The sequence below is a fragment of the Moschus berezovskii genome, chromosome 15, assembly GCF_049115385.1.
Source record: "Moschus berezovskii isolate FMDL1 chromosome 15, NW_MosBer_1.0, whole genome shotgun sequence".
Lineage (NCBI taxonomy): Eukaryota > Metazoa > Chordata > Mammalia > Artiodactyla > Moschidae > Moschus > Moschus berezovskii.
Window position 1 is genome coordinate 27,699,188 of NC_142474.1, and position 20,616 is coordinate 27,719,803.

A 20,616-nucleotide genomic window follows, 5' to 3' on the forward strand; every position below is an offset into this window, starting at 1 on the left:
AACTGTTTACATCTGAATAGCTGCTGCAATTTGGGCTTCCCTGGTGGCTCAGATGGTAAAGAATCTGCCTGCAGTACAGGAGACCTGGGTTCAGTCCCTGCATTGGGAAGATCCCCTGGAGGAGGGCACGGTAACCCGCTACAGTCCATAGGGTTGAAAAGAGTTGGACAAGAGTGAGCAACTAAGCACAATGTAAGTACATTCTTCCCTCAGTATCTGCGGGGGATAGGAGGGACTGGTTCCAGGACCCCTTGCAAAAACCAAAATCCACTGATGCTCATGTCCTACATATGAAGTACTGATTCACAGTTGGTTGAATCCATGGTTGGCTGACAAAGATGTGGACCTATAGATATGGAGAGTCAACTGTACCACAACTGTATTACTTCTATTCACAACAGTATTATACTTAACTGTGCTATGAATGAACAAGACATACAGAAACCCAAAGGAAGATAGAAAACTAAAGTAAGAAAAATACAAAGACATTAAACTAAAACTACTTAAATTCTGAGGGAATTAACTAGTTCACTGCTAAAACTCAACACCCATTTATAAGTGAAATAAGGCATTTAAACAATTAGAACATTAATTTGATAACAAGTATCTATTAAAAGCTATCAGTAAGCATACATACTAGTATGATATCTATTTAACATTGCTCCACATGTCACCTTGAAAAGACTATGTGTATAAGGATTGGAAGAGAAAATGCAAAAATTACCATAAAAACAGTCTGATTACCTATTTTCAAAATTCAAGAGAATTTAAGCAGGTAATTATGATAGAATTATATCATATGATAGATGCCAAGGATGTGGGAGATATAAAAATCAACAGTGTTTCTATACAAAAGCAAAAAGTTAAAAACACAGAAAACAATTTAAGTTTTTTTCTTTAATACAGTAAAGTAAAAAGCCCATAAAGCACTGCAGAAGTACAACTTTCTTTGCGGAAGATTTTGCACAACTTTGTTGGAAATAAGACCAAAGTGTAGAGAGAAAAATGAAATATATGGATGAGAAATCTCAATATTGGCAAAAAGCAATTCTTCCCTTAAACAAACTAATTCTAAACTATATAGGCCAAGTTCAGTTCAGTTCAGTTCATTTCAGTCGCTCAGTCGTGTCCGGCTCTTTGCGACCCCATGAATCACAGCATGCCAGGCCTCCCTGTCCATCACCAACTCCCGGAGTTCACTCAAACTCATGTCCACAGAGTCGGTGATGCCATCCAGCCATCTCATCCTCTGTCGTCCCCTTCTCCTCCTGCCCCCAATCCCTCCCAGCATCAGAGTCTTTTCCAGCGAGTCAATTCTTTGCATGAGGTGGCCAAAGTATTGCAGTTTCAGCTTTAGCATCAGTCCTTCCAATGAACACCCAGGATTGATCTCCTTTAGAATGGACTGGTTGGATCACCTTGCAGTCCAAGGGACTCTCAAGAGTCTTCTCCAACACCACAGTTCAAAAGCATCAGTTCTTCAGCGCTCAGCTTTCTTCACAGTCCAATTCTCACATCCATACGTGACCACTGGAAAAACCATAGCCTTGACTAGACGGGCCTTTGTTGGCAAAGTAATGTCTCTGCTTTTTAATATGCTATCTAGGTTGGTCATAACTTTCCTTCCAAGGAAGAAGCGTCTTTTAATTTCATTGTTGCAATCAGCATCCGCAGTGATTTTGGAACCCAAAAAAATAAAGTCTGACACTGTTTCCACTGTTTTTCCATCTATTTCCCATGAAGTGATGGGACCAGATGCCATGATCTTAGTTTTACTGAATGTTGAGCTTCAAGCCAACTTTTTCACTCTCCTCTTTCACTTTCATCAAGAGGCTTTTTAGTTCCTCTTCACTTTCTGCCATAGGGTGGTGTCATCTGCATATCTGAGGTTATTGATATTTCTCCCAGCAATCTTGATTCCAGTTTGTGCTTCTTCCAGCCCAGCATTCCTCATGATGTACTCTGCATATAAGTTAAATAAGCAGGGTGACAATATACAACTTTGACATACTCCTTTTCCTATCTGGAACCAGTCTGTTGTTCCATGTCCAGTTCTAACTTGCTTCCTGACCTGCATACAGGTTTCTCAAGAGGCAGGTCAGGTGGTCTGGTATTTCTCTCTCTTTCAGAATTTTCCAGTTTATTGTGATCCACACAGTCAAAGGCTTTGGCATAGTCAATAAAGCAGAAATAGATGTTTTTCTGGAACTCTCTTTTTCCATGATCCGGCGGATGTTGGCAATTTAATCTCTTGTTCCTCTGCCTTTTCTAAAACCAGCTTGAATATCTGGAAGTTCAGGGTTTATGTATTGCTGAAGCCTGGCTTGGAGAATTCTGAGCATGACTTTACTAGCATGTGAGATGAGTGCAACTGTGCGGCAGTTTGAGCATTCTTTGTCATTGCCTTTCTTTGGGATTGGAATGAAGACTGACCTTTTTCAGTCCTGTGGCCACTGCTGAGTAAAGGGCTTATAATTTGGAAGTATAATTTGGAAGTACAATGAGAGGAGGGTCAAGATGGAGGCGGTGAAACCACTGTATGCATAAAACCATTAATATACAAACTGAAGTAATGCTGTGTTAGCATAGAGACAGAGGTACTATCCTATATTTTACTGGGCAAACAGCTGACCCATGAGCTTGCCAAGGCAGTGACCCAAGTGTCATCACAGATGATGGAGAAAGGAGGGGTTATCCAATGTATGACACTACACTAACTCACTATCCATATGTAAAAAGAGGAAGCCTAGAAAAACGGAAAACCTCAAATTGAGAACTAACATTTGTAGAGAAAATATTTTTATGACAATAACTAAGGGAAGGATTTCTTGAAAAAAGATTGTTAAATTTCATATTTTGATTTATTAAGTGAAAAGACAAGCTACATTCTAGAAAAAGAATGTTTGCATTGGATATAACCAATAATTACTATTCAACATATAGTAAGAACTCCAAATTTATAGGAAAAATCAATACAGTTTTAAAAATTAAAAAAAATAGGCAATTTACAAAATGGCCAAAAAATATGAAAATACTCACTGATGCTGTTAATCTGAAAAATGCACTTAATCTGAAAAATGTAAATTAAAGTCAGACACATTTTAAATTCATCAGATTGCCAAAAAAAGAAAAAACTAAAAAACAGTAGAAAAATGGGCAATATCACATAGCATTGTTGGAGAGTGTAAGCTGGTACAAGAAATTTACATGGCAAATTTTCAATACCTAATGAAGAGTCGGGCTTCCCTTGTGGCTCAGCTGGTAAAGAATCCGCCTGCAATGTGGGAGACCTGGATTCAATCCCTGGCTTGGAAAGATCCCCTGGAGATGGGAAAGGCTACCCACTCCAGTATTCTGGCCTGGAGAATTCCATGGACTCTATATAGTCCATGGGGTTGCAAAGAGTTGTACATGACTGAGAGACTTAGAGAGAATGAAGAGTCAATTTAAATTGGAAACACAGTGTCTCCTGTAAATATCCAGCCAATAAATATGTAATAAGATTTCATCTAGCAAACAGCATCAAAGTATGTGAGTGGGGATGACTTAGGTGCTGAGATATGCAAGATGGGATACTAATGGGAGAAAGGATTCAGGGAAAGGAAGGATGATGAAGCAATACCAAGAAAGGACCATGGGATGACTGTCTAATCACAAATGGTTTTAAACTGTGGTCTGTAGAAATTGAGAGTCTTGCAAAGGTGTCTTTGGGGGATTATCAGAGAGGGAAGGTATGTAGGTCAGGGTTCAGATCTTTCCGCTTTAAACAGTGTAGCTGCATTTTTACACTTGGCACACTGAAAGTTTCATATAAAATTTTGTTTGAAAAATATGCTTTGTGAAAACTACTGGTTAAACAGAATAAAAGGGTCATAAAACACTGTAGGAGTAAAAACAGTTCACTGACAATGAAAAATCAGAAAAAGAAATTAAGGAATCAATCTCATTCACCATTGCAACAAAAAGAATAAAATATCTAGGAATAAACCTACCTAAGGAGACAAAAGAACTGTATACAGAAAATTATAAGACACTGATGAAAGAAATCAAAGATGACATAAACAGATGGAAAGATATATTCCATGTTCCTGGGTAGGAAGAATCAACATTGTGAAAGTGACTATACTACCAAATGCAATCGACAGATTCAATGCAATCACTATCAAATTACCAATGGCATTTTTCACAGGACTAGAACAAAAAATTTCACAATTCATATGGAAACACAAAAGACCATGAATAGCCAAAGGGGTTTTAAGAAGAATGGAGCTAGAGGAATCAATCTTCCTGACTTTAGATTATACTACATAGCTAGAGTCATCAAGACAGTTTGGTACTGGCACAAAAACAGAAATATAAACCAATGGAACAAGATAGAAAGCCCAGAAATAAACCCACACACATATGGGTACCTTATTTTTGACAAAGGAGCCAAGAATATACAATGGGGCAAAGATAGCCTCTTCAGTAAGTGGTGCTGGGAAAACTGGACAGCTACATGTAAAAGAATGAAATTAGGACAATTCCTAACACCATACACAAAGACAAACTCAAAATCGATTAAAGACCTAAATGTAAGAGCAGAAACTATCAAACTCCTAGAGGAAAACATAGGCAGAACACTTGATGACATAAAGCAAGATCCTCTATGACCCATCTCCTAGAGTAATGGAAACCAAAAGTAAACAAGTGGACCTAATTAAATTTAAAAGTTTTTGCACAGCAAACTATAAGCAAGGTGAAAAGACAACACTTAGAATGGGAGAAAATAATAGCAAATGAAACAACTGACAAAGGATTAATTTCCAAAATATACATGCAGCTCATATAACTCAATACCAGAAAAACAAACCAATTAGAAAGTGGAAAAAATACCTAAACAGACATTTCTCCAAAAAAGACATACAGATGGCTAACAAACACGTGAAAAAGTGCTCAACATCCCTCAATATTAGAGAAATGCAAATCAAAACTACAATGAGATACCATCTCACACCAGTCAGAATGGCCATCAAAAAGAAATGCTGGCGAGCGTATGGAGAAAAGGGAACACTCTTGCACTGTTGGTGGGAATGTGAATTGATACAGCTACTATGGAAGATGGTATGGAGACTCCTTAAAAAACTGGGAATAAAACCACCATATGAGCCAGCAATCCCATTCCTAGGAATATACCCTGAAGAAACCAAAATTGAAAAAGACATATGTATCCCAATGTTCACTGCAGCTCTATTTGCAAGAGTCGGACACGACTGAGCAACTGAAGAGAGAACGAGGAAGCAACCTAGATGTCCATAGACAGATAAATAGATAAAGAAGTTTTGGTACATATACACAGTAGAATATTACTCAGCCGTAAAAAGGAACACATTTGAGTCAGTTCTAATGAGGTGGATGAACCTAGAGCCTAAAAGTCAGTCAGAAAGAGAAAGATAAATATTGTACACTAATGCATATATATGGAATCTAGAAAGATAGTAGTGAATACATTATTTTCAGGGCAGCAATGGAGACACAAACATAGAGAACAGACATGGACACGGGGAGAGGGGAGGAGAGGGTGAGATGTATGGACACAGTAACATGGAAACTTACATTACCATATGAAAAATAGATAGCTAATGCGAATTTGCTCTATGTCTCAGGAAACTCAACCAGGGGCTCTGCATCAACTTAGAGGGGTGGGATGAGGAAGGAGATGGGAGGGAGGTTCAAGAGGGAGAGGACATATGTATACCTATGGCTGATTCATGCTGAGGTTTGATAGAAAACAAAATTCTATAAAGCAATTATCCTTTAGTTAAAAAATTAAAATATTAAAAAAAAAACCCAAAACACTTGGCTCAAAATCATGGGACAGAAGGCTGGCTGGCTTTTTCAGAGATTTTAGATTGTGGCTATAGGTGTGTTGAACTTCCTTAATTCCATTTTTGTATACAGAGATTAGCACATATCAGGAGAATAATATATTTGAGTATTTACTATGTATCAGGTATTATGCTTACATAATCAGTCTATTTAATTTTTCATAGCCCTGTTTTACAGATGAGAAAATTGAGGTGCAGAGGGATTCATTAGCTTATGAAATGTTTCATAGCTAGCAAACAGTGGAGTCAGGATTTAATGTAATTCTAACTCAGAACTTTCAGCTAGACTCAGTTATGATGAACTACATTATCTTGGCAATCAGTTCTCTAACTTTATTACTACTTCAAAATTCTCCAAATCAAGCCATCTATAAAACCTAAGCCAAAAGGTTGGAGGCGGGGGGGTGCGTTGTAAACTGATAGTGAAGTACAAAAAACTTAAAAAAGAATTTCAAACTACAAACTACTACTTGTAGACATTATATATTTAGCTACCCTCACTTTGACCCATATTTAATCCCCATATCTAATGTCTTTTAAAAGACTTGAACACATGTACATATTTTATCAATAAGAAATGGTACAAATAACAGTATCAGTGGAAGAATGAAGAATTTTTTAATATACCATTAAGTTAATAATCATACTATTTAAAACTAATAGGTAAAGTTCCTCTATAAATCTTTAAAGCAAATGCTATAGTCATACTGTTTCAACTACATTCTTTGACAACTTGTGATTAAGTAACTAAAAGTTTACAGATTTTGAGTTTTGGTAAAACCTGAAAGAAGTGCCTGTGCTGTAGGAAGAAGCCTATTCCAGTCTAGGAAATGCAGTTCTGACACGTAGACAAACAAGTCATACCTCTTTGGAAGGGACTGTTTCTATTACAGAATTCTTTTCAGTACTCCATAGTTCTCATATCACTACACTGTCCTCCTGAACATATCAGTCTATTAGTTCACTGAGGCTATTTTACTTATTGGTATCACTTCATGGGAAATAGATGGAAAAACAGTGGAAACAGTGTCAGACTTTATTTTTTTGGGCTCCAAAATCACTGCAGATGCTGATTGCAGCCATGAAATTAAAAGACGCTTGCTCCTTGGAAGGAAAGTTATGACCAACCTTGATAGTATATTAAAAAGCAGAGACATTACTTTGCCAACCAAGGTCCGTCTAGTCAAGGCAATGGTTTTTCCCGTGGTCATGTATGGATGTGAGAGTTGGACTGTGAAGAAAGCTGACCGCCGAAGAATCGATGCTTTTGAACTGTGGTGTTGGAGAAGACTCTTGAGAGTCCCTTATACTGCAAGGAGATCCAACCAGTCCATTCTAAAGGAGATCAATCCTGGATGTTCATTGGAGGGACTGATGCTAAAGCTGAAACTGTAATACTTTGGCCACCTCATGTGATGAGTTGACTCACTGGAAAAGATTCTGATGCTGGGAAAGGGGGGGCAGGAGGAGAAGGGGACGACGGAGAATGAGATGGCTGGATGGCATCACCGACTCTGTGGACATGAGTTTGAGTGTGCTCCGGGAGTTGGTGATGGACAGGGAGGCCTGGCGTGCTGTGGTTCATGGGGTCGTGGAGAGTCGGACACGACTGAGCGACTGAACTGAACTGAACTGAAGTTCCTCTCTCCCCAAGACAAACTCAGAAACTTAAGTAGACAAGCACTGTGTATTTGATTAAGATTAGAAGCAAATGATTTACTTCCTTCAGGTACATCTGATAAAAATATATATATACACACATTTTTTTTTCTTACCAAAAAGAATGATTGTGCAATTGATGAACTTTCTCTTGTACACAGTAAATTTTTCTCACTGTTTTTGGATGACTTTATTGGACCTCCAACTCCACTGTTTAAGGATTCAGGTGATGAAGTTTTTGGATCAGGTGATACTGATTCTGCTACACAGTCACAATCCTGAGTAAAGTCCCTTTCTGTTATTTTCTCTACACCTATATTGCCTCACAAAATACAAACAAAAAGAGATGACAGTGTTAATCACTGACATCTTCAGAAATAGTATTAAATTCTAAAAATATAATAATTTAGCAAATTCCCAAATCTTAGCTGTATTTAAAAAGGATAAACTTTCAATATATCAAGATAAAGTTATGTGTAAAATATTTTATAAGACTTTAAAAAAATTATTGCTCAATTTAAAACATAATTGTAACAATAAGAACTTTCAAACATTTCCAAACAAAAATATATCTATAATATGGGCTGTACTATAATGATCAACCTAATTATTATATTAAGTATTCTAACACCATAGGCAGTACTGAGATATTAAAGTCACAGAATTTTATGGTTAGAAATGGCTTGGGAAATCATCTAAATATTCAACTAGGAGAAGAAAAAGATACTGACATCTCATTACTTCTATAGATGATGGACTCCCAGATAAAGACATAGGAGATGGGTCAAGATTATTATCTCTTCCAGCATCTTTCAGGAGAGATGAGATTTTCCATTCGTTTGATACATCCTTTTGTGTTTTGGCAGTGAAGGAATTCTGCCGTTTCTTTGGCAGTTTCATGGTTTTGCTTCTGGAATGAATCTTCTCCTAAAAATATTGATAACTTTCAAATTATTCATGAATGCAAATGATTTATACTTGGACACATAAAACAATTTAAATTATATTGAAATATTTATAAAATGCCTTATTTTACTACTTACAGGTGTAACAGGGGCCTCAACATGAGTCGTGAAGACTTTCTAATATACTAGGAAGCATATGACAAATTCACAGGAGACTATAAGATACCATAAATATCCTAATAGATACAAATAAAATGCTGTAACAGTTCAAAGAAAATGATGTCCAGTTTAGGGAAATCAGAGTTCCCATATTTCACTTACAATTTTAGAATTCAAAACTGTTTACAATTGTTATCAATTTATGTTTTCTCACATAGGTTAAATATTAAAAAGAAGTGACAAGATAAATCTGACATTCTTACAAAAATATATATTTAATATTTTAAAAGGGTCTTAGAAGCTACTAATTTGAATTGTATTTACCTGTACTAGAACTTTTTCTTCAAATGAACATGAAAATTCTTGTTCACCCTCTGATTCTGAATTTGAGAGGTCTTTATAATTTTTTTTGGTTTTTGCTGCTCTTCGTGGAAGTCTAGTTCTCCCATATGCAACTGTCTCATCTACCTTTTTGGTAATGATTTTGTTGGGTGTCTTTAGAAGAAAAATTCCTGAGTATATTAGATCAATATTTTGAGATACAAGCTATTTGCTATAAAATTGACACTATGACAAAATCTATATGAATATTTGTAGGAATAAAAAGATTCTTGATTAATACTTTTAAAATGACTGGATTTTCTCTTTTCATTTAAAATATATTCTTTATCAACTTTTTATCTGAATAATTAAAGTTCTGTGAGGTCTGATATATATTACGTAACTTAAGAGAGAAAGGAAAAGCTGTCAAAAATATCTATAACCACAGAATAAATAGACTTAAAACAACATGATTCAAAAAGGCAGAAGTAAGTGTGCAAAGTTTGGGACAATTATAGAAAACAAGGAACTGATAGCAAGGATAAAACTATGAGATGACAAATGATATTTTTTCACTACAAGGAGAAAAATAATTTTAAAGGGATATTCAAACACAGATTTCCTGGTTTTACCATTTTAGATCTTGGTTGTGCCCTTTCCAAAGATGGTCCTGCAATTCAAGAAAATAAGGTTAAGTTTTTCAAATAGACAAGAACTGACATTAAAAATTGTTAGAATATGTCTGAAAATAAGTTAAAATCATAAAAATAAGAATGTACCTTCAAACACATTCAAAAATTTAAGTATAATTTGGTACAATATGAATTACCAACTTCCCTTCTCCTTTATATTATGAATTTTTAAACAAACAAAAGAATACGTAACATACACTATAAAGTCAATACCCATGAAGTTACTATTCCATTTAGGAACTAGATTATGAATAATACTGAATCTACTTTGTGTACTCCCTTACAAGACCCTATATATTCTACAGCCCTTCTGCCAAAAGGCCATCACTATCCTTAAATCTGTTTCTTAGTCACTTGACCTTACAGTTTTACTTCACAGATATATATCCCTAAACAATACAAAATAGTCATGTCATGTAATATACTATGATTTACTTTTTCACCCATCATTATGTTTCTAAGATTTACCCATATTATTGAGAATTGCCTCAGTCCCTATTCCCTTTTTTTATTTCTAGCACAAGTTCAACTTTCTAAATATTCACTGAAGCCTTAAGAATTGGGATACTCCAAGCCAAGGAAATAATGAAATTATGAAAGGTCCTCCAATCCTGGCAATAAGCCAGCTTGTACATATTGGCTTGTCATTCAGGTACATAAACAAAACAACTCACTCAGAAGTGTTCAATTTTAAGAGTATTTACTGATTACAGTATTCTAACCGTTAATAACTCCCCAAGATTTCTAGTCTATGTTATAAATATCTTTACTTATACATCTTCCCACCAGATAATAGCTCCTGACTATATAATCTCAGATATGCAGATGACACTACCCTTATGGCAGAAAGTGAAGAGGAACTCAAAAGCCTCTTGACGAAAGTGAAAGAGGAGAGTGAAAAGGTTGGCTTGAAGCTCAGCATTCAGAAAACAAAGATCATGGCATCTGGTCCCATCACTTCATGGGAAATAGATGGAAAAACAGTGGAAACAGTGTCAGACTTTGTTTTTTTGGGCTCCAAAATCACTGCAGATGCTGATTGCAGCCATGAAATTAAAAGACGCTTGCTCCTTGGAAGGAAAGTTATGACCAACCTTGATAGTATATTAAAAAGCAGAGACATTACTTTGCCAACCAAGGTCCGTCTAGTCAAGGCAATGGTTTTTCCTGTGGTCATGTATGGATGTGAGAGTTGGACTGTGAAGAAGGCTGACCGCCGAAGAATCGATGCTTTTGAACTGTGGTGTTGGAGAAGACTCTTGAGAGTCCCTTATACTGCAAGGAGATCCAACCAGTCCATTCTAGAGGAGATGAATCCTGGGTGTTCATTGGAGGGACTGATGCTAAAGCTGAAACTGCAATACTTTGGCCGCCTCATGCGACGAGTTGACTCACTGGAAAAAACTCTGATGCTGGGAAAGGTTGGGGGCGGGAGGAGAAGGGGACGACGGAGAATGAGATGGCTGGATGGCATCACCGACTCTGTGGACATGAGTTTGAGTGAACTCCGGGAGTTGGTGATGGACAGGGAGGCCTGGTGTGCTGTGATTCATGGGGTCGCGGAGAGTCGGACACGACTGAGCGACTGAACTGAACTGAACTGAACTGATATAATCTTACCATGTTTCTCCTTGGCTTGTAACACACTGCTTCTAAGTCCGCATACTGTGACTAGATCCAGCAGCATTTTTCAACATTTTCCCACAAGTCTGACCTACATTTCAACTACTCTGACACTGCACTTTCTGACTGTGCTATTTCATACTGTCTCATAAATGTGATAATCTTATTCCTTCTCTTCCTTATGAACATGATTGAACTCTCATCTGTTTTCTAAATTCAGTCACATTTCTAAACACATGCCAAAGTTCATTTCCTATTTCCTCTATTTTTACTTCTTTGTAAGCCATTATTCCCTCCCTGAACTCCCACAGGTCACTAAAAATTATTTTTATCCTGAAATAAAAATTGATTTCCTTAAAATAAATATAAACTTAAAAGCTTAGTTATACTACCTTCTTTAAAAAATGGAATATATGAAGTCTTTGTGGTTTAGAAAATACTGAAGATGTTAAGCTATGAAAATAGACATTATGTGTAGCCAAAAACGTATACCTCAAACACTTATCCTACTACTTCAAGAGATTGGCTAAAATAAACAGATTTATGCCAAGAAAACATTTTGTGAAAGATTTAGACACAAAAATGCCTGCAATAAAATTTTATTGCAACTATATGAATTCCTAAAATGTATGTGTGTTGGATGTAGCCGGGGGTGGGGTGCTGTCCAAGATTTGATTTTGTTTAGGGTGCTGGTCTCATTAATATTTAATACATTAAATAACTGAAGAACAGGCCATGAGTAGATAAACAATGAGAGTGTGTAGTGAACCAAAGATTACAATAAGCCATGTTTTGTGTCCCTAAGATCCCAATAAAAAGATTTAAATATAACCATAATACCAAAAATCATAAAACAAAAAGAAAAATCGCTGTAGTGTTTTGGTATATCTCATTTGTAAGGGTAGGCAATTATAAAAAGTGATTTCTTACTTGATTTCTTCCCCCTTTTATGTTTCTTCACATTTTTATTTCTGCTGTAGTCCACCATCAGTGGTTTTGATTTTGGTTCTCTTAGCCAGCTAATATCAGTCTTGCTGTCATCACATCTATATTCTGTGTCACTATCACTAAAGGGATTTTTCTTTTTACAATCTGATCCAATCTATATTAAAAAAAAAACAATCCTTATAATAGATGAAGTAATCTGGCTTGTTATATGTCATACAAATGAAGTTAAGCAAAAAAAAAAAAACACCCCAAAAAAACTACCAATAAACTCAGAAAAACTAGTTCTTCATTATTTTAGCATGCTAAATAATCCATTTGGCATTAAGGATCTATCCAATACACTCTGAAATCCAGATCAGAGACTGACGTATTTTGCTGTCCATGTTGTTATTAATTAAAAGTTAAAACAGCTTACTTCCACAAAGACAAAACCTAATACCATTTAAGAGAGTAGAATTGTCATATCTTCTATTACTAATGATTACAAATAGCTCAGAGACCATAAGAAAAGATATAACAGGAACATGGATAATCTCTCCAAAGTTAAAAAAAAAGTGATCCAAATATTTGTGTTCCAATTCTGTGATAATCTTTGGCGCTGAAAAATTATTAAAAACAAATATTGATTTAATAGATACATTAGGATATTATTACTTACTCTTTTATCTTTTGCTTTGAGAGAAGGTTCAAGTTCATCATGATTCTTTAAACCTACCCTTAAACAAAAATATGCATTAAATTTAATCTTAATTACTTGTTTTTTAAGGTAGCATGTGAGTGGACAGTTATACCTGTTTTCTTAGAGTTTTCTGCCTTAACTCTTTCACTAACTGCCTATATAATTATGCCCAAGTCACTTACTCTCTCTGACCTCAGTTATTTACTAATTAACAAGGGTAGATGAAAAGATTACTAAGTCCTTTCAGCTTACAACTAATATTAAAAGTGTACAGACTCTGCATATTAATTTCAGAAGTAAATGCTGAAATAATAGAATCATAGTAGGAATAGTCAGGACAGTAGCATGTTATTCACTCTTTTGATATGTTAAAATGTCTCAGACAAACTGGAAGGAAATATTTAAGAAAAAGAACAATTGAGGAAACTGTATTTTAAACTGATCCATCTAATTGTAATAAAAATACCTACAATGTTATTGAACTATCGACGCAGGCTTCTCTAGCTGTAGCTTGAAATTCTTGCATCTATATTGTGAATAAGCATTAAAATTTTTTTCTTAGTGTTAAAAGGTAAACAACAAAAGAAGTTAACATAAAAGTCTCATTTCTATCACTTCACATGAGACAAAATCTTACTAAAATATTTTTATATTTAAGAAGAAAGCTAATAATATAAACTATATTAAAAACAAGGGTAGTAAGTTTAAATCTTGCATCAGGAAGGAAAGTGACTTTCTTGTTGCCCCAATTACTCATTTTTCTCTACTTCAGTCCAAAATGTTTGGAAGAAAATAAAAAATATCTAGGTTGGTGCCAAATAAATTTTTAAAAATTTAGTAATATACTTTAAAATATTTTAAAGCAAATATTGTATAAAAGGATGGAAATCAGAAAACATACTCTAATAATTGTATGGTAAATATAAAATAAATCAATACAAAATAACTTCTGATTTCTAGCTTACTCCAAGTTTAATAACAGGCTCATCAGCTCCACTCAAATTAAAATTGTAAACATCATCCCTGTAAAAATGAAGAGAAACATTAACTCTATTACACAACAAAATTTTTCTTCAAATGTGAAAACTTTTAAGATTTATGAAAAATTACTTACAATTGGCATTCAGAAGTAACATTAACAAAAGTAGTCTTCAATTGTCTATAACTTTTTTTCTGAACCTTCTCCTAAATACAAAGAAATTTACATAAAACCATTCATACTTGCACCTTGCTTGTCAAACAGCATATACAACTAAACTTTCATATATTATTCTAATGGTGTTTTCATTAATATAAAGTTTACATTTGTGACAGTTTCATTATCCACATTTTAAAATAAATTGAAGACTTAAGTACTAAGAACATAATAGAAAGTATTATAAATCAAATACAAAATTAACATCCTTATATCTTTAGTATTTATTGACATTATTGTACATAGGTAAATGACCTCACTGGTATTCTGAATTCAGTGATTCTAGGATTACAAAACAAGCATGCTCCTACTTCCCCCACCCCCGAGAATCTCATTTGCTTTAACTGTTAAATAAAAAAACTTTGGGAGAGGCTAAATTTATGCAAAACCTCAGGTGAATGAGTCAAAACTGTATCAGCCAACTATTAATAGTATTATTAGGAAAAAATGTATATAAATTTATTCCTATAAACTACTGCTCAAAATATATTCAATATGATCAAGAAGTAAGCACAAAAGAAGTAAAATAAAATCTTAACATATTTAAGTAATTATGTTATTGACATAATTTAACTATATCACTAAATGATTGATTAGGAGATCAATCCTGGGTGTTCATTGGAAGGACTGATGCTAAAGCTGAAGCTCCAATACTTTGGCCACCTCATGCGACGAGTTGACTCACTGGAAAAGAGTCTGATGCTAGGAAGGATTGGGGGCGGGAGGAGGCGGGGACGACAGAAAATGAGATGGCTGGATGGCATCACCGACTTGATGGACATGAGTTTGAGTGAACTCCGGGAGTTGGTGATGGACAGGGAGGCCTGGTGTGCTGTGATTCATGGGGTCGCAAAGAGTCGGACACGACTGAGCGACTGAACTGACTGAATTTAATATCTCAAAGTTGAAAATATTAAAACTAAAATACTCATTTTAGTTGTGATTCCTCTTCAATTTATTTATTTTGGCTATTTTATAATAATTTGCATTATTCCATAAAGTTTATCCTTCAATATTTTACTCTTTTAATTACTTATCTGACTTAAACGTTCCAAAATGACTTTTACCAGTGTTTAGATACATTTGCTCAATTCATCTTTTGCAGGTCAGTTTTTGCTAGGTATTACAGAAGATACAAAAATAAGCAACCATATTAAAGAAGGTACAAATGTGAGCAAGGGTCTTACTTATACAGGATACAAAGATGATTCTAAACAGTTACATTCTAGAAGACAGAAGAGAGAAAGAAAGAACTGCAACAATGAATAAAATATCAAAAAAAGGGGCAACAACACTGCTGCACAGATTCAGAATTCTTGCCCATTTGGATTTTGAGTCAGGGCACCTTAGAAAGTTTTCATGGAGAAGGCAGACTCTGAAGCAAGGTCAGGAAGGAGGAATAAAGTTCTGACTCTGAGAAAAGAAGTTAAAGAATCTGGTGACTCACTTCAACGTTCTTTCCAAAGGGGAAGAAAAAGAATAAACACAGGAAAGACACTTCAGGGAATCTTCTTCTGTTTCAGCTAAACAAGACATGTCTAGGAAAGTAATTTTGCAAAGTAATTCAGACTTTTAAGAGGTCTAGGGGCCAGCTTAGGTCTCCACCTAATTCAAAAAGCAACAGAGACCAAAGAAAGATATTTGAATAAGAGAATGACATAACTGAAGCTGTGTGCTTTGGAAAGGAAAAAAGCTAGTATTGAAGGTAATGAATGGATTGGCACAGAGAAAATATTAGTGATAAAAAGAATTGCATAAAGGATACTGTAATAAGTTGGGGATTAGAAATAAAAAACAAACAGGAGTTGGCATGGTCAGGAGAAGGGAGAGTCAAGAGGAAATTACAGAAGGAGAATCTCAAAACTTGAAATTAAGTGGAGATAACTGAGGAATAAATAAAAAAACCTGATATTTTAAATTTGGCTGAAGAGTAAATGCTTCTAACAAAAATATGGACTTCAGAATAATCTTATTGTCAAGAGAGATAGGATGAGTTAGAAAAAAAATGGTACTGAATCATGTACCAAAACGTAAAAATATCACACATATATGTTAAAAGAAGCATTTTCTTTGAAAAGCAGAATGGAAGTTTAGGGGGCTATCTTGAGTACTTGACACTAAGCTTGTCAGTTGTTTAATCTGTTTTTTAATATGCTGAAAACATTAAATTTACATCCATCCTACTACTATTTTACTGTAAAGTCAAATCATCATCATCTTTGACTATATGTTTGGTGTAATTAAATAAATGAAACTTACCTTACCGAGCTGTAGATCTGATTTGTTTGAAAAATCACTATAAAAAAGGTTTTGTCAAAGTTAAAAAGGCAATTAAAATGTTAGTAGAATGTATTTCATAAAAGCCATTTTATATACAGTAAAACATACTTGGTTACTAAGTCTATGTTTAATATGCTACAAATAACTGAAATGTGACAGTACTAGTCTGATACCTTTGCAACTTCAGCCATACTTAACAGCAACAATAATAGAATCTAAGCTGAGTCACTCATGCAGCAGGAGGTGCCAGGCAATTTAAAATGAATGGTTCTGCCATAACAGTAATTTTTTCCATGCCATATAAAGCCAAAATTAATTTAAATATGAACCAACCACCTGGAAGACTATAAAGAAATATTTTATAATAAAATAAAACTTTCAAAAAGACTGTAAAGAAGCAATACATATTTGCTATATAAAATAACTCATTTTAGCTCATTTAGGTTTGGTATTTTCTTCAGCAATATATTTAAATATATTTAGTTTTATTCATCATAGACTCAATAAATAAGATTTCTAAAATATATATATCCTAAAGATTTCTGAAATGGTATGCTGCATCAATATTGTATTCTTAAATGACTACTTCTAATTTTAGTTCCCTTTCTATATAAATAGATACTATTTATAAAAGTAAATAAGTACCCGTGTTTTCAAATGGAAAGTTACATTATCTGCAAGTATGTTTAAAACTTACTTTAAAACTATGTAAAATAATTTAGTTGTATGTGTCAGGAAAATATTCATTTCTAAAGTTTAAGAGCATACCTGTCAATCAAAGACTCCTTTGATTTTCTTGCAGACTGTATTCTGTCCTTTGGCTGGTATCGCTTATTAATTTGGTTTATCAAAGATTCTGCTGCATCAGTAAATCCTTTCCCTTTTGATTTTTCCCCCTGAAATAATTTATAAGTTACTTAAAAACTCTACCAGTTAAACTTCAAAGAAAAAAAAAAAAGGCTGAAAAGAAAATTTAAGAAAAATCTGGTTCATTAAATAACTACAAAGAGGAATAAAAGGGGTCAGAAATTTATTCTTTTAAAAAAGAAATTATTTAATAAATTTGGGCTTTGTTAGGCACTAAAACAACCTAGGATAAAGTCTTTTAACATATAGAACTGTGCAGAGTGCTTGGTAGCAGTTAAAAAAATGTTCCTATCCATGGGGGGAAAATCATAAAAAACTGAAAGGAACCAAGAGCTGGTTCTTTGAAATGATCAACAAAATTGATAAGCCTCTGGCCAAATAAGAAAAAAAGAGAAAAAAGACAGAATTTACTAATATCAGAAATGAGAGGCAATCACATGGATAATCACAAGGCTAATAAAAAAGTATTATGAACAACTCTATGTTCATGAATTTGATAACCAAAACTGACCAATTCCTTGAAAGATAAGTTTTACCAAAACTCACACAGGGAGAAATAAATTACCTGAATAGGCCTAATCTATTAAAGAAAGTGAATCAATAATTAACACCTGCCAAAATAGAAAGCAACAGGCCAATGGATTCACTTTTGGGTTTTATTGAACATTTAAGGAAGAATCATATAATTTTTCACAACCTTTCAGAAGACAGAAGCAGAGGGAGTACTTCCTAGCTCACTGTATGAAACCAATATACCCTAGTACCAAAATCAAAGAACTTACAAGAAAAGAAAACTACAGGCTAGCATCTTTTATAAACATAGGTACAAAAAGCTTAGTAAATTGAATCCAACAATGCAGAAAACGAATTATGTACCACAACCAAGTGTACTTAATTTCAGGTATGTGATGCTGATTCAGCATTTGAAAATCAACTAATATAAGCCATGCTAAGTAAGAAACATAATACGATCATATCAATAGATGTGCAAAAGCATTTGACAAAATCCAATATCCACTCACAATAACAATTCTCAGTAAACTAGGAATGGAGGGGAATGTCCTCAACGTGATAAAGAACATCTAAAAAAAAATTATGGCTAACATTACAAATTTAAGAAGAGAAACTAGATATTTTCCCACTGATAAGAGAAATAAGGAAAGATCTCTGCTGTCACCACTCCTATTAAACATCATTCTAGAAGTCTTACAAAATGCCCTAAGACAAGAAAAGGAAATATACTACACACATACTGGGAAGAAAGAAAGAAAACTGTCTTTGTTCACAGATGATATCACTGTCTATGTAGAAAACCTCAAGAATCAACAAAAATTCTTAAAGCTAAAAAAATACATAGCACAACAGAAAGATACAAGATTTGTATACAAAATTACTTTCTTATAAACCACTAATGAAAAAATGGAATGTGAAATTACATTTTGCTTATATTCAGTTCAGTTCAGTTCAGTCACTCAGTCATGTCCAACTCTTTGTGACCCCATGAATCACAGCACGCCAGGCCTCCCTGTCCATCACCAACTCCTGGAGTTCACTCAAATTCATATCCATCGAGTTGGTGATGCCATCCAGCCATCTCATTCTCTGTCGTCCCCATCTCCTCCTGCCCCCAACCCCTCCCAGCATCCGAGTCTTTTCCAGTGAGTCAACTCGTCGCATGAGGTGGCCAAAGTATTGGAGTTTCAGCCTTAGCATCAGTCCTTCCAATGAACACCCAGGATTCATCTCCTCTAGAATGGACTGGTTGGATCTCCTTGCAGTCCAAGGGACTCTCAAGAGTCTTCTCCAGCACCACAGTTCATATCCCCAAAATGAGATATTTCAGTGTAAATCTAACAAAGCATATAACAGATCTATATAAGGCAAACATGACTGATGAAAAAATCAAAGACTATCTAAAACAACAGAGAACAGATACATGTATAACTGAACCACTTTGCTGAACACCTGAAACTACACAACATCATTAATCAACTATATGCCAAAATAAAATAAAAATTTTAAATAAATAAATGGAGATATTCCATGTTCACAGATAAGCAGCTCAATGTTGTCAAGATGTCAATTATTTCCAGCTTGATCTATAACTTCAATGTAATCTCAATCAAAGTTCTAGCAAGTTATTTTGTGGTTACTGACAAAATGATTCTAAAATTGACATGGAGAAGCAAAAGACCCTGAATGGCCAACAAAATATTAATAGAGAAGTTTGAGGACTGACCCTACTTTAAGAGTTAATGAAAATATACAATAATCAAAACAATGTGGTACTGGTGAAGGAATAGAGAAATACCATAATGGAACAAAAGAGAGAGCCCAGAAAGAGGGCCACATAGATACAATTAGCTGACCTTTGACAAAGGAACAAAGGCAGGGCAATGGAGGAAAGTTAGCCCTTTTCAACAAATGGTGCTGGAACATGACCATGACAAAAAAAAAAACAAAACAAAACTAGACACAGATCTTATACCCTTCATGAAAATTAACTCAAAATGGATAATAGACCTAAATGTAAAGTGCAAACTATAAAAATCCTAGGAGATAATACAGAAGAAAATCTAGGTGACCTTGGGTTTTGCAATGCCTTTTTATATGCTAAACCAAAAGCACAGTCCATGAAAGAAAAAACTGTTAAGTAGGATTTCATTAAAATTAAAAATTTCTGCTCTGCAAAAGACATTGCTTAGAGAATGAAAAGATATGCCACAGACTGGAAGCAAATATTTGTAAAATATATATCTGATAAAGAACTTGTATCTTAAATACACAAAGAAACTGCTAAAACTCAACAATTAGGAAACCCAATTAATAACTGGGCAAAAGATCTGAGGAGACAACTCACCAAAGAAGATATACATATGGTAAATAAAGATACAAAAAGATGCTCAACATCACCTGTCATTAGGGAATTGCAAATTAAAACTAATACCATCAAGCACCCATAAGAATGGCTAAAATCCAAAACACTGACAATACCCAGTGGCAAGGATGTAGATCAACAGAAACTCGGATTCGTTGCTGCTGAAATGAAGCCACTTTTTCCACTTTTGGAAGACAGGCAGTTTCTTATAAAACTAAACATACTCTTACCATATGACCCAGCAATCATGCTTCTTGGTATTTTCCCAAATGAGTTGAAAGTTTATGTCCACACAAAACCTGCACATGAATGTTTATAGAAGCATTATTCTTAAATGTCAAAACATGGAAACAACCAAGATGTCCTTCAATAGATGAACAGATACACAAAATCTTGGTATGTCCATATAAAGGATTCAGCATTAACAACAACAAAAAAGCTGTCAAACCATAAAAACACAGGGAGGAATAATCAATGCATATTGCTAAGTGAAAGAAGCCCAATATGACTTCATACTATTCAGTCTATAAATATACAGACTAC

General features: G+C 34.5%; 1 protein-coding gene across 1 annotated transcript in view; it reads right to left on the reverse strand.

Moving 5' to 3' along the window:
• SYCP2 (synaptonemal complex protein 2) overlaps positions 1-20,616 on the reverse strand; it is a 72,727-nt gene that overhangs the window by 6,275 nt on the left and 45,836 nt on the right. Inside the window, exons 23-33 of the mRNA XM_088844395.1 lie at positions 17,097-17,224; positions 16,308-16,344; positions 13,968-14,038; positions 13,819-13,876; positions 13,324-13,379; positions 12,833-12,890; positions 12,157-12,328; positions 9,544-9,581; positions 8,915-9,085; positions 8,258-8,453; positions 7,643-7,848 (exon numbers count right to left, since the gene is read on the reverse strand). Of these exons, the coding sequence (XP_088700521.1) occupies positions 7,643-7,848; positions 8,258-8,453; positions 8,915-9,085; positions 9,544-9,581; positions 12,157-12,328; positions 12,833-12,890; positions 13,324-13,379; positions 13,819-13,876; positions 13,968-14,038; positions 16,308-16,344; positions 17,097-17,224 (1,191 nt within the window). The remainder of the gene's footprint in view (positions 1-7,642; positions 7,849-8,257; positions 8,454-8,914; positions 9,086-9,543; positions 9,582-12,156; positions 12,329-12,832; positions 12,891-13,323; positions 13,380-13,818; positions 13,877-13,967; positions 14,039-16,307; positions 16,345-17,096; positions 17,225-20,616) is intronic.